Consider the following 15,092-nt stretch of genomic DNA (forward strand, 5'->3'; position numbering starts at 1 on the left):
AAATTCTATGAGACTCCAACTTTGATTGGCTCCCACAAGTTTCCCAAGACAAATCTGCGATGTCCCTATAGCCAAAAATGTTCCATATGGCATTTTCTAACTGTGTGCCAAATGTCTTGCTTTTATCGTAAAGTGCACGATTTTTTGCCCGCGAAACGCAGCCTCAGACTATAAGGTTCTCTCACCCCAACGCCTGGTCTGAGGCTCCGGCAGAGCTTCATGCTCCACAGTACAGGCATAGACGTCTCCCTCCTGGGGGGTGAAGGTCAGGGTGGAGATGTGGCGGTAAGTCGCATCAGGATTGGGGTAATACGAGAAAACACGATCTTCCACAGCGACTACTGCGCCGTTCTTGGTCCAGTTCACTTTGATGGAAGGAGGGTAGAAGTGGTTGACGAAGCAGATGAGGGTGTTCTCCGTCCCGCCCTTCACTTCATCTTTGGGGTAGATCATGGTGTCAGGGGCTTCTGAGGGTTAAAGTCGATGTTCAAAATGAGGCGGTGCATCCAAAGCATACATGGGCAACTGGCGGCCCGGGGGCCACATGCGGCCCCCACCTTCACTTAATGCGGCCCGCAGGTTGATACCGGAATACTGATATATTATTGATTTCAGCTGTTACAATTCCAAACATGACCTGCTTTAATTCCATCTGTCTATATTAGTAGCTTAACGACTAGTATAGTAGTATTAAAATGTATTTATTTTATGTCAAATGTATTTGTATTTAGGTTCATAAAGTTAACATGCGTATATAACTAAATGCGTTTGAAATTAAATCAAAATGTTACATTTCAGGTTTCCAATTAAAAAATAACAAAAAGGTAATTCAAGATTCCAATTCAAAAGATGCAAGTTTTGAGCTTGTAGATCTGCTATTTTTGCTTCTTTTGTATGAGATACTAAAGTAGGACATAGCAATATGCTATATGGCCCTCTGAAGTGAAGGTGGAAATATAGTGGCCCTCACCATCATCAAAGTTGCCCATCTAAAGTGATGATGATCTAAAGTGTTTCATCAGTGGACCATAGAAATTACCTGTTGGTTCAAAAACAGTGTCCTTACCTTTGGACTCGGGTCCTTTGTCGTCGTCGTTTAAATAATATGATGTATCCATTACCTTTGGACATTCAGCTTTGAATCGCTTTGCTTGCCCAAAGGTAGGCAGGAAGGGAATATCATTATGAACCCCAGATAATTGGATCCTAGCTGATTGGATCCTAATAGGCACCTCTACTGTTTCTCTCTCATAGTCTACGTGGAAGACTTCATCATCACCATCACAAGTCATAGAGAGCAGGGCCTCTCCAGACTCAAAGCACCCATAGTTGTATTGACACGCTAAAAAAGAAGAGTTTAATACATTTTCGAGTTAGCTCTTACATTCAATGTATGTTATTTAGGACACATTATTTACTTATTTATTTACTCTCTTTATTCTTGATTCATTATTGCTATTTTGTATTTTCTAATCCATCTAGATCATACATGGGCAACAGGCGGCCCGGGGGCCACATGCGGCCCTCACCTTAATAATAATAATAATAATAATACATTTTATTTGTAACATACTTTACATTTGACAGCAAACCTCAAAGTGCTACAGTACAGATAAAATAAAAACAGCATAAGATAAAACGTTGGCAAAAGGCAATCAAAGCAAGTTAAAACAAGTTAAAAAGGCAGGGTTTTAAAGACATAAAAGCTTAGCTAACCAAAAGCTTTGTTAAAAAGGAAAGTCTTCACTTAATGCGGCCCGCAGGTTAATATCTGAATACTGAGATATCATTGATTTCAGCTGTTAGCCTGTTACAGTTCCAAACTTGCAGACATGACCCGCTTTAATTACTTCAGTGTATATTAGTAGCTTAATGACTAGTACTAGTCTTTTTTATGCACAATGTATTTGTATTCAAGTTCATAAAGTTAACATAAGAACATATACTGTAAATGCATTGGAAATTAAATAAAAATGTAACTTTTCAGGATTCCAATTGAAAAATAGCTAAAAAAAAAAGAATTCAGGATTCCAATTCAAAAATAGAAAAAATTGCAGATCTACAAGCTCAAAACGCGTCGCGCTGCAACGCGTTTTGAGCTTGTAGATTGGCTATTTTTGCTATTTTTGACTGTATATGCATTGTGGCCCTCTGAAGTGAGTGTGAAAATATAGTGGCCCTCTCCATCATCAAAGTTGCCCACCCCTGATCTAGATCACTTTGCTTTGATCACATGGGAATTCTGATTACTATGATGAACTATATTCTGCAAAACTATATATCTAAAAACAAGGACATTGGATCACTTGCAAAACGAGATTAAGATCAGCGATAGTAAAAAATCACGTGCTTACTTGCAAACAGCGCGTAGGTGCAAACAGCTCCAGAGAAAAGGAGAATCATTTCAAAGTACATTCTATCGCCTTGTTGAAATGCTGCAGTATCTACTGTGTTAACTCACCCATACATTGGGGTGAGGATTTGAAAAGGAAGTAATTAAGTAGTAAGTAATTTAGTAACTCATTGGTAGCTAAGAGGAAATCATTCATGCAAATAAAGAAAACGTTCCTCATTCTTACACCTCATGCATCGTGTGTGTGTGTGTGTGTGTGTGTGTGTGTGGGGGTGGGTGGGTGGGTGGGTGGGTGTGCGTGCGTGCGTGCGTGCGTGCGTGCGCGCGCGCGAATACATATAGCAATTATTTGATAGTCAATTATTTTTAACGAATTCATTTTTATCACTAATCACACTTTTTCCTCAAGGGTAATACATTTTGGGTCTTAAGATCTCTCTGTAATGGATATTTGAATTATATCACTGAAACAGTAATCAAAGTATCGAACTCATAGTACTCATATTTGCACATTGTTTACAGCTCCCCTGTAAAGTGTTGTTAAATAATGCTGTTAATGATATAGGTGGTGCCATAGTTGTGTACTTTTTCAGTTTTGTATGTGTCTATGGAGTTAATACTCCATAGATACATGGTTATAATATGCATGTGTATTTTTGGTTTCTTCCTGAAAGCTGAAAGTCCCAGTTGAAAGACACAGATTTAAAGAGTAGTCCACCCTCAAAATGTTTATTTTTTTCTTTTATCGATTAATCGCCATGGAGACTTGAGTTCAATAATATTTTTTAGTTTTTGACGCATTCCTAAGCCAATAATTTGATTATAATAAATGTACCCCCATTGATTCCAGATGGAGACCCAAATGCATTTGGGTCTCCCTCCGGAATCAATGGGCCTACAAAGGGTCTCCTAAAATGATTGGCTTATAGGAATGTGACAAACACAAAAAATATTATTGAACTCCGTCTCTACATGGGGTGAGTAATCGATAGTAAAAATGTCATTTTGGGGGTGAACTACTCCTTTAATCATAAAATCATCCCCTCCCCTTTTTGCATTACAGCAACACTGTGGGTGTGGCTAACTTCAGCTGGGTCACCACCCACCTGACAACCATGTATACTTAATGAGCAGGTGGCTGTGGCCACCTAAAAACATAATTTTAACACTTTCTGTACACCTTTTTGAAAAAAATCTTTCTCCAATTATAATCTCTATACCTGATGATTATGTTGTAGGGGGGAAATCACTGCACCCTGTCTTTAAGTGTTGATAACAATAGCTTGAATTTAAATAGTGCCTTTCGTGAACCCAAGGACACTTTACATCTAAAGCAATGATTCTACCACTTTTTGTGGTCACATGTTCAAATACTGGATTCTGATTGGCTTAAAACAGTGGTAAATCAGTCAACAACCTTGAGTTGGCTCATGAACCCCGCCCACTGAAACAATTAATGATTGTAACTAAAGATCCTTGCAAGTTACAACTGTGTTTTCTTTCATTTATAGTAAAAGTGGTAGAAAAGCAATTTACCATTCGAGGTCGTGGGTTGTTTGGCACTCGGCTTCGCCTCGTGCCACAACCCTGAAACAGTGATAAATCAGCCAACAACCCACTCCCTCTCATGGTAAATGGCTTACACAACCAACAAACAGACAAACAAACAAAATAACAACTGCAGTCCAGTGTTGGAGCACGGCAAATCTCCATTGGGAGAGAGTTCTCCAGGGTAGGGATGCCACACTGGAGGCTCTGTCCCCAAGTGTCCACTTGCTAGTTTGGGGGATAGAGAGGAGGTCCAAGTCTGTGGACCGCAGGTATGCTTCCATATGCAGGTTTTGTGAAAGAGTGTTTTTCCTAAGAAGAGAAATACTGTAAGTTTTTCCACTTTCCAGGAAGCCAGTGCAGCTGTTCACGGGTGGGGTGATGTACTGTACTTCCAAACATGATTAAACATAAACATTTTTTTTAAATGTTTAGAAAACTACACAATACACAAAAAAATCTGCTAGTGCTTGACTTGTCTTTAGACATCAATAGTAGATAGTTTTATTTTAAAAATGTTATATTGTCACATTAAAGGCGGAGTCTCATTGTGAGACTGCTGCATCTCTAATTCCTTTCCCTGTTTTTGTTGCATTGTGTTGAGCTCCTGCACATCTGTGGCTCTCCTGGCACACAACCGTTGTTGTTGACGCTATTTATCAAAGCATGAATATCAAGAATTTCCTTTGTTTGATTACCTTCTCACTTCTCTGTCTGGGTGAGTGACATGACTTTATATGTATCAATGACGAATGATGAAAAATAAATGATACTGGCAGTATTTCTTTGTAAGTTAAGACAGTGTTTCTCGAATGGTGGTAACTGTACCTCTATGTAGGTGTACGTGGGGGTACTAGAGGGTACATACGGGAACATGGAAAGATTTCATTTTTTGAAACATTTTCAAATGTTCAATGTTCATTTTGTCTTTGTGTGAACCTGCTGGTTCACAGGTGTGGTCACACCAAACTGGAATTGTAAAAAAAACGAATTGGCAGATTCCGGCCTCATAGGCAGAAATAAAGTTCTGTGTGACTGTGACCGCAGCCGTCAAGCCGACAATTGTTTTTGACTAGATCAACTTTATTTTCATTTTTCATTTTTAACAAATAAACATACATATACATCATTTTGTATTCGGCATTTCCCTCAAATTTTGGGGTGAACTACTCCTTTAACATAAAACTTTTATTTTTGAATATATTTATTGTACAGTATATCAAGTATTTCCCTTTCTGAGTGACATGACTGTATATATAGCCTATCAAAGAAATATTGAATGGAAACATTTCTTTGTAAGATAACATATGGTTTTGAAGTTTTTAGTTTTATTGTCAGTGCATTAATACGTTTGTGTCCTACCATTACAGATGCTTCAAATGGATATTTCTTGGAGTCAATCAATTACTGTTTCTACAAAGACCAAAGTCTTGAGGAAGTTGAGCATGCTATAGTTCACCATTTCAACCAGAAACTAATATTGATCTGGAACAGCACCCGACTCAACTGGACAGATTACACAGCCAACAGCTATTGGGCGGCAAACAGATGGAGCCGCGATCCTGCAGAAATAGCGCGAAACACATTTTACAAGCAACTACTGTGCAAGAGCAACATAGCAGCCTTCAAAGCAGTAAGAGGTAATGGGGGGAACAATAATCCTATATAGTCAGGGACCCACAAGCCCAAAAGCTCAAGGAATAGGTTTGAACCTGTGATGTCATGCCGTACTTTTTATTTCTGTTTTATCTATTAGTTTGGTCATTAAGGTCCACAGAATGAGAGGCATGCTCTGCCGGAAACATTGCGAAAAAAAATTATGTCCATTATATTCACTGTCCCATTGACTCCACTATACAGGAAAAGAAAAATATTAAAACAAGAAAAAAATCTGCTTTAAGTAGCATGAGAGGGGTCAAACTAGGGGTTCTTCATGATTCTGAATCATATATCGGCCCCACAAAACTCTGAAAAGTGATGATTTTTGATGACTCATCACTTTTTACAATTTTGGGGGGCCGAAATTTTGCCCAAGGAACCCTAACCCTAACCCTAATGCCAAACCCATGCCAAACAAATGCTTGCAATGGATTCAGAATCATGAAGAACCCCTAGTTTGACCCATGCTACTTAAAGCACATTTATTTTCTTTTTTTCTAAATATTTTTCTTTTCCTGTAAATTGAAGTCGATGGGACAGTGAATATACAAATGGCCATAACTTTTTTTCGCGATGTTTCCGGCAGAGCAGGCCTCTCATTCTGTGGACCTTAACTCATTCGTAGTTTTCGCCCGCAAATCCCGCGGATTTCTCTATGTCTTTCACTGCTTCGGCTTCCTACCTTTTAACGCGGGCGCTCATCCAATTCCCATCGTGCGTGATCGGACACTGCTATGCATCGTGTGTTCGCGTATTCCACCAGCTTCTCAAATCCGTTGATTTTTTTTCAATTGATCAATCCGTTCTCCATCTGTACACCGCGGAGTTCACACAGTAAGCTGACGGGCCAAAATAGAGGACGGACCGGGCTTCCGGTTTAGGGCTTCAATGTTAAACTGGTCCGCTCAATAATGTGTCCGTGTAGAAACGATGATCGCGGAACATTAGTTCCGGATTTTTTTTTTTATTTTTCGATAATTTTTTTTTTTTTTATTAATTTTTATTACATTTGCGGGATTGGCGGGCATGGCAGGGAAGGGGGTACAAAGGGGTATTTTTGGGGCAGCATATGAGTTAATGACCAAACTAGTAGATAAAACAGAAATAAAAAGTACGGCATGACATCACAGGTCATCTCCCATTCTGGGCTTGTGGGTCCCTGGCTAATGTCAAAATGCCAAATTTGGCGTCCTAATGTGTTATATTTCTATACAATAAATGGTTAATTGTTCCAGATTGGATGACAGTGAAACCCACCATCACATTGAAGTCAGTGAGGCCGTCCAGTGGCAGACATCCGTCCATGCTTGTGTGCAGTGCATACAACTTCTACCCCAAACAGATCCTAGTCACGTGGCTGAGAGACGGAGAGGAAATCACTACGGATATCAATTCATCTCAGGTGTTGACTAGTGGAGCTTTCTATTATCAGTTCCATTCCTTCCTGGAGTTCAGTCCAACATCCGGAGAGACCATCACCTGTATGGTGGAACACCCCAGCCTCACTGAGCCAATGTTTCAACACTGGGGTAAGAGTGTTTCATCATGTGTGTTTAATGAATTATGTATTATGTACAATTATTTGCTATAATCGCAAATATTTTGTCACAATCGTCACAATCATGAATGTTGAAAAATGTTCATACAATTACAAACATTTTCAGAAATAGTGGAAATAGCAGATCTACAAGCTCACAATGCGTCGCATCGCGACGCGTTGTGAGCTTGTTGATCGGCTATTTCCACTATCAATGTTATTTTTAGAAAGTTGTCAAATATGTCAGTAATTTCTTTGTATATTTAGGTTATGTGTCATATCTGCCATGTGCAACTTCAAAGCCTAAAAGCCGAACAGAAATGTAATTATCAACGACAAAAACACAATTAAATCGCTAATCGCAATTATTTGAGTGACAATTAATTTTGTGACAGCCCTACAGTATGTATGATTCAATTCAATTATTTTATTGTCATTTCAGGAGCAACTATATGTAAATGTTCATCTTGTGATTTACTGCATTAAATAATACCCACAATTATTATTTAAGAGCTGGTGAAGGCGCTGCACGGCAAACTTAGAAGGGGGAGAAAAACAGTATGAGATGTTTTTAAGAGGTGTTTTGTGTGAACATTTTCAGACTCCTCCCTTCCTGGGTCAGACAGGAATCAAATAATAGTTGGATCAACTGCTTTGCTGCTTGGCCTGGTCTTTGTGTTCACTGGATTGATCTACTACAAGAAGAAGGCTGCAGCACGCATCACTCTGCACCAAGGTGAGAGGACTGATCTCAATGACAACTACAGATGGCATCCTTGTATTTTTTTTTTTTTTTTCATAATCCTGTCATCAGTGTTACTGTACATTTACAAGAAAATAATAATGCTCTACACCAGGGGTTCCCAAACTTTTTTGTCTCAGGGCACCCCATAAATATTTTTTTTAATCCGAGGCACCCCTACATTATAATTTTCACTCCCAGCACCTATATTTATAGCATATCGTCGTTGTCGGGTGGAAACCTTGTATGTCCAAAACCGTTTTGTATTTATCACCTATAAAATGTACTAAACTAGTGAAAACAAGCACTACAAGCACTATCAGTTATTATGGTGGTACTGTTTTTTATGGTGTCAACAGATAACGCGTTGGTTCCTGTTGAAGACCGTCCAACTGGGAGGATGGACGAAGCTCCAGTTCCTGAAGTTGAAGAACTCCTTCCACATTTGTAACTGGTGCATGTGAGGTGGTCTTATTGTAACGCTCTGAACAATCATTATGTGCTGATGTTATATTGTCTGCAGAGATACATTATCATTATCATCATTATTAGAGCAAAGATAAGTTACAGCATGTTCTTATTATGTTATCTTTATATGATCTTATTACCAAATAGTAAGTAGTAAAACTGTCTTTTACTGTATTCGCTTCGTCACACTAATGAAATGCAAGCTGTATATAGGTGTAAATATTGGTTTTCTCTCCTCAAATGTCTCTGGATGATATCAAAGTTCAGCACTAGAGGAACTTGTAAGTGTACCTGTGATTAGTTGAGTTTGGAACTGATTATAGCCTAGTATCAGTGACAACAGATGAGGTAGCTTGGGGTCTATTAGGAACTATCTAGCAGGAACTGTTTTTAAAAGATTTACATTTCGTTGCAATGACAAAAAGACAATGGCTGAAGGGCAGGCCTTATTGAACAATCAGTTTTTATTTTTATATATTTGATATTTGATTGTTTTCTTATTATTTGTATGTTTTGTCTTTTATTGTATTCATAGCTTTAGAGCTTAGTGAAGTGTCTAGCAGTGGTGGAACAAGTAGTCGCATTTTGTAAAAGTATCACAACATAATAATACAATAAAATAAAATAGGGCTTACTGTATGTTTTATGATAAAATAATCTGCAAAAATAGATGGAATTAAACTTCGCTGTGACCATGCCCTAACTAAAGTTTTCAAAGCATTGTAGTGAGGTAAAAGACTTTTACCTCAAGTACAATATTTGGCCCTGAGATGTAATGGAGTAGAAGTAAACGTACTGAAAATTGGAAATAGGCCTACTGAAGAAGAAAAAAACATAAGTACTAACTGAGTCAATGTACTTAGTTCCACCACTGGTGTCTAGTGTAAAAGACATGATGATCTTAAATGCTACATTTTTTTCATTAAATTCTTTTTCTCCCAGTTATAATCAGCCTGTAATGTATCCAGGGGAATGATCTAATCTATGGCTAATATAATGCTGTTTTTTCTTTGTGAATAAAAGTATGATAAAACACAGAACTGACTGATGTAATCTGTTCTTTAACAGCATGGAATGTAAATTATATTTGTATTTTTTTGTCTGAGCCGTTCATCGTCATGAATGGTGTGATGCATCAGGGTGTTAAGTTGCCCTTGAGCAAGTGTAGCAGTGTGAACTCTCGCTTGGTAGATATTTATAAATAATAAATAATCATAATAGTATATAATAAACACATATTCAATATTATACACATGTAATATATACAGTATATACGATAAGACTCACACCCACTATAGTGCCGATTATATTGCTTATACATATAAATGCATTAATATATCGTCACTGTCAGGCAGAAACCTTGTATGTCCAAGTTTCAAATTTGTACATTCTTTCGCAAAGTAAAGCACTGCTTCATCATACAAGGCCATCACACAAAAGTAGTGGAAACAACTGATCTACAAGCACACAACGCCTCGCGGTGTGAGGCGTTGTGTGCTTGTAGATCGTCTGTTTTCTCTAATTTGAATCATGTTTTAAAATGCTAAATACAAAACAAACGGTTTTGGACAACTACGATATACAGTATATACGATATGAGACTCACACCCACTATAGTGCCGATTATATTGCTTATAAATGTACTACTTATTTATACATGTATTACCTATTTTTAATAAATGCATTAATATATTTAGAAATATTTGTGTCAAGTCTTTGTCATCCATCCATCCATCCATCCCATCTTCAACCGCTTATCCGGAATCGGGTCGCGGGGGTAACAGTTCCAACTGAGACTTTGAGATTTCCTTATCCTGAGCAACTTCCTCCACTCCCTCAGGGAGTATGCCGAGGCGTTCCCAGGCCAGTTTAGAGATGTAATCCTTCCATCTGGTCTTAGGTCTGCCACAGGGTCTCCTCCCAGTGGGACGTGCATCGAGGACCTTCCTAGGAAGGTGCTCGGGAGGCCCGAACCACCTAAGCTGACTCCTTTCCAAGTGAAGGAGCAAAGGTTCTACTCCAAGTCTCTCTCGGGTGATTGAACTTCTCACCCTATCTCTAAGGGAGATACCAGCCACCCTTCTGAGAAAACTCATTTCAGCCGCTTGTACCCGAGACCTTATACTTTCGGTCATGACCCACACTTCATGTCTTTGTCATAAAAGGAATAAATCAATAGAGGGGGAGGCTAGACAAAAACTCAATTCTGTCCTGTGGCGTTGCCAGAACATCGAGACCCTGAAGACCACGTGCACCATGCTGGAGGAACAGGTGATGGAGCTGGAGAACCTGAACGACGAGCTGCTGGAGAAGGAGAGGCAGTGGGAGGCCTGGAGGTCAGCGCTGGAGGACGAGAAGAGTCAGGCTGAGCGGAGGACCAGGGAGGTGCAGAGGCTGCTGGACACAGAGAAACAGAACAGGTGACACTCACTCACTCAGGACCACTGTGTCCCAAACAGTGGGTGGGGCGGACGCGTTTCTGGGTCGCAGACTATTCTTTTTGGGTCACTTATAGGGATGGGACAATAGGCGATATTATCGTTTATCGTGATAAAAAAACACTCAGGATAATCGTATTGTGGAGATTTAATTTATCGTGACATCGTCCTCCGTCATGCACTGGGATCAAATCACCTTTTATTTATTTATTTCTGGTACCACTTAAACCCTCTATAATTGGTAAAAGGTACTTATAATATACGTACTTGATACAGTCTTTTTTTCACTCTATCAAATGTCTTTGCCAAAAAATAGCCGACCTACAAGCTCACAACGTGTCGCGTTGCGACGCGTTGTGAGCTTGTAGATCTGCTATTTTTTTGGCAAATGTTCTTTTTGTTTTTTTATTATTATTATTATTTCAAAACTTTTTCAAAAAACATTCCCAAAAGAGCTACATTTTTTCATGAATTAAAAACAATTCAAGGGTTTTTCAAGGTAATTTCATTAATAAATAAAAGAAATCTAAGAAATTCCATGTATTAGAAAACAAATGTCTAAGAACTTAAAGTAGTGAAAATAGCCGGTCTACAAGCTTACAACACGGCGCGAAGCGACACCTTGTGAGCTTGTGCATCTGCTGTTTTCACTAGGATCCACTTTGGGTCACTGGCAAACGTCTAATTTCTCTTTTGGGTCACAAGCTAAAAAGTTTCTGAACCACTGCAGATTGATTGATCCGTCAACCGATCTGTCAATCGACCGGCCCATCAGTCTGTCCGGTCGATTGATTGGTTGATCATACATCATAATTACATTGGACGAACCAGATGCATTGCTAAAATGTATAGCAGGCGAGGCTTTTCCGAGAGAAAAAAGTGTGTGAGAGAGAGGGAGAGGGAGAGAGAGAGAGAGAGAAAAAATATATAGGCTAATGTAAGATTGCCGTGTGTGTGTGTGTGTGTGTGTGTGTGTGTGTGTGTGTGTGTGTGTGTGTGTGTGTGTGTGTGTGTGTGTGTGTGTGTGTGTGTGTGCGTGCGTGCGTGCGTGCGTGCGTGCGTGCGTGCGTGCGTGCGTGCGTGCGTGCGTGCGTGCGTGCGTGCGTGCGTGCGTGCGTGCGTGCGTGCGTGTGGATGGATGGTGGACGGTGAACCGTGGGTGGGCGCCGCAAACATAACATGCCCATATAAACCTAGATTTCTGTCCTGAAAAAGTGAAAATATAGAAAAAAGGAATGAAACTTGATTTAAATAAACATTTTGAGATTGGTGAGAATTCTGAAATGTTCAAAGGTAAAGAAGAGTGATAAGTAGATTTAGGACCGTTTAACTGTATAATTAAAAGCTCTGATAGTCAAGAGTTGTTTTTGAAAAATAAAAGACGCGAAGCAAAATATGAGAAGAGAAAACGGGAGTACAATAAAGTTGGTTTATTCAGAGAATGCATTCTGAGAGATACCGAGAAAAGCCACAGTTTACATACAGGAATTAAGTCACTCCCCTCAAAGGGGAGAAAGTGAGACATCAAAGAAAAGGGTCCTGTGTACTATCTTTCTGTACCAGGCACAAGGTCGCACAGGGCTGCAAGTTGATGAACACAGTTCAGGTTTATGCTAGTGGAAACTCAAATAATATAATGAGCTATCTTTAATGACAAGACAAATGTAAACACTTTAAACATACAAATGTTTAAAATAGAATCACACTATAAAACATTCTTCATTCTTCAAAGAGGTTTTGTATAACGTTAACATTCATAGCGTTGGTGCGTCCGTGTCAAAAGTGGAAGAGGAATGTAATCGTTCCATGGGGGCCTCCGTAACACATTTGAAGTCGCTTTGGTTATTTGGTAACCATAGCAACAATAAGCATCATCAGGTCTCCCACAATAGTAGGTGGCTGAGAACATGGAAGTAGGGTCATAAGTAAAGACCTATTTATATCTGCAGCTATAATATCTATAGATATTTATATCTATGACACTCACGCATATACTGTACACACACTTACTCACACGCCTACAGAGCTTAAAGAGTCGACTCTAGGCTTAACTAGATTGCTACTCTCTACTACAGTGTTTCCCAAACACTGGGTCGGGAGTAAAAAATAAATCCATTTACTGAAATATTTTTAAAATGTTTTACAAGGCTTTCAAAAAGCAAAAAAGTAAACATTTTCAAGAGAATGTAATGAATATACAATACATTTAAGAAATTCCATACAAAAAGCTTTGAAGATATAGTGAAAATATCTACAAGTGTCTGAAAGTGAAAGTGATGCACATTGTAATGTGCTTTGGAGAAAGTCACTACATACGGGGCGGCATAGCTCAGGGGTAGAGAATCCCTTATTAGAGCACCCGAAGGTTCCCAGTTCGAATCCGGGCTCCCCCTGAGTTAATGTCGAAGGGTCCTTGAGCAAGACTCTGAACCCCTGATTGCTCCCGGTGAGTAGGTTGGTACCTTGCATGGTTTCCTCCGCCACCGGTGTATGAATGTGTGTGTGATTGTAATGCACAATCTATGTAAAGCGCCTTGGATAAAAGCGCTATATAAATGCACCATTTACCATCTAACATATAATTTTCGGAATGTCTGTCTGTCTGAGTGTCTGTCTGAAACCGCGTTTCTCATCAGTGGCTGGAGCAATTGATCTGAAATCGCATCACCATAAGCATATGAACACACCTGACGTAACTGTGAAGCCCGTTTGTCACTTTCGCAAATCGGATGCTGTATATTTGCATTTTTATGGTGTATCTATATCTATTTAGCCTACAGTACCTTTTGTGACCACACATGTTAAGGGAGGGGCGCTGTTGTTCAGGCCATGCACAATCACACACAAACCCACACACACACACACACACACACACACACACACACACACACACACACGGGGGGAGTGTGTGTGTGTGTGTGTGCAGGCAGGCGGGTGGGCGGGCGGGCTGGGGGGGGGGGGGGGGGGGGGAAACAGTATCTCTGTAGCCATTAAAGGAAACGGGTTTCTTACATTGATGCTCCTACATCATGCAAGCACCAGTTAAAGTTACTTTCCATCCCTACTGTGTGCACAGTGCACATCCCATAACCCACACACTGCACATCATTTTGGAGCTCATATCTTTGAACGGGTAAGAGCTAGTTACATAAATGCACCCAAATGCATTTTTATTTACCACATTACAAGTAGTACCTTGATAATACATAGGCCTATAATGACTTGTGAAATATAATGAAGCATTGCGTTCGTTAGAGACATGGGACAGCTGTAATCAGCTGTCAAGTCTGCTGATTGAATAAGTGTTTCTAATCAGCCACAATTTAAGCCACACCAGTCACAGCCCATTCTCACGACAAGTGGGTCCATTTACACTGCTTCTCAATGCTTCTAATCTACACTCACTGTTGCTGCTGCTGCTGCCTCCAACACACACCGAGAGAGTGTTTTTTACTGGTGATTCAGTCAGAGTGTATGAAAGGGTGCGCTCGTTTTATTGTCCACGACATTGCAAGCGGCGCGAAGGCCAGCGGACCTTGGTCCTGCTCTTCGCCCCCGAGCGCCGCAGGCGCGAGTGGCCGCGAAGAGCGGGCCAGGGCCGCGCGGCCGGCGGAGCGCCGCGCGAGTTACGAAGCCGTGGTGAATGCAATCGTTATATTTATGCCCAGGCCGTAAGGCCTGGGCAAGCCCACGATAAACGCCCGCGCAGTCCGGTGCGCATTTCCGAACGCACCCTTTCCCCACACTCGGACTGAAACACCAGTAAAAAACACCATCCCACACACACCAGCCTATACCTTAGAGCAGGGTAGGCCCGCGGGGGGCTACTGTCTGGCCCACACCAACCCCAGTAATAATGGTGGTATAAGAGCAGCAACAACACTAGTATATCGTCGTTGTCGGGTGGAAATCTCGTATCTCCAAATTTGTACGTTCTTTTGCAAATCATACAAGGCCGTCGCACAAAAGTAGTGAAAACAGCCGATCTACAAGCACACAACGCCTCGCGGCGCGAGGCGTTGTGTGCTTGTATATCGGCTGTTTTCACTCGTTTAAATCATTTTTAAAATGATAAATTCAAAAGGAATGGTTTTGGACATACAAGATTTTCACCCAACAACGACGAAAACTGTCGCTGGAGTAGTGGGAACGCCACCGTCGCCCCCTGCAATGTTGTGGCCCTGGACTTGGTACCCTAGACATAATCTGGCCCTTGGGGAAAATGAATTGGGGAACCCTGTCTTATAGTCTGGAAGGGCTCAAAGGGAATACTGAAAATGTTTTCCATGTCAATTCAATGTATTGCTTAGGTCCACTCTAGTATACCCATATGGGGGCTTGTTTATT

At 40.4% G+C, this 15,092-nt stretch overlaps 1 protein-coding gene across 1 annotated transcript in view; it reads left to right on the forward strand.

Moving 5' to 3' along the window:
- The window catches only part of citb (citron rho-interacting serine/threonine kinase b), a gene marked incomplete at both ends in the record, with an annotated part of 124,172 nt that overhangs the window by 60,841 nt on the left and 48,239 nt on the right, over window positions 1-15,092 (forward strand). Inside the window, one exon of the mRNA XM_080738248.1 lies at window positions 10,534-10,727. Within this exon, the coding sequence (XP_080594374.1) occupies window positions 10,534-10,727 (194 nt within the window). The remainder of the gene's footprint in view (window positions 1-10,533; window positions 10,728-15,092) is intronic.

This window comes from Nannobrachium achirus (genome assembly GCF_963921795.1).
Source record: "Nannobrachium achirus genome assembly, chromosome: 12".
Lineage (NCBI taxonomy): Eukaryota > Metazoa > Chordata > Actinopteri > Myctophiformes > Myctophidae > Nannobrachium > Nannobrachium achirus.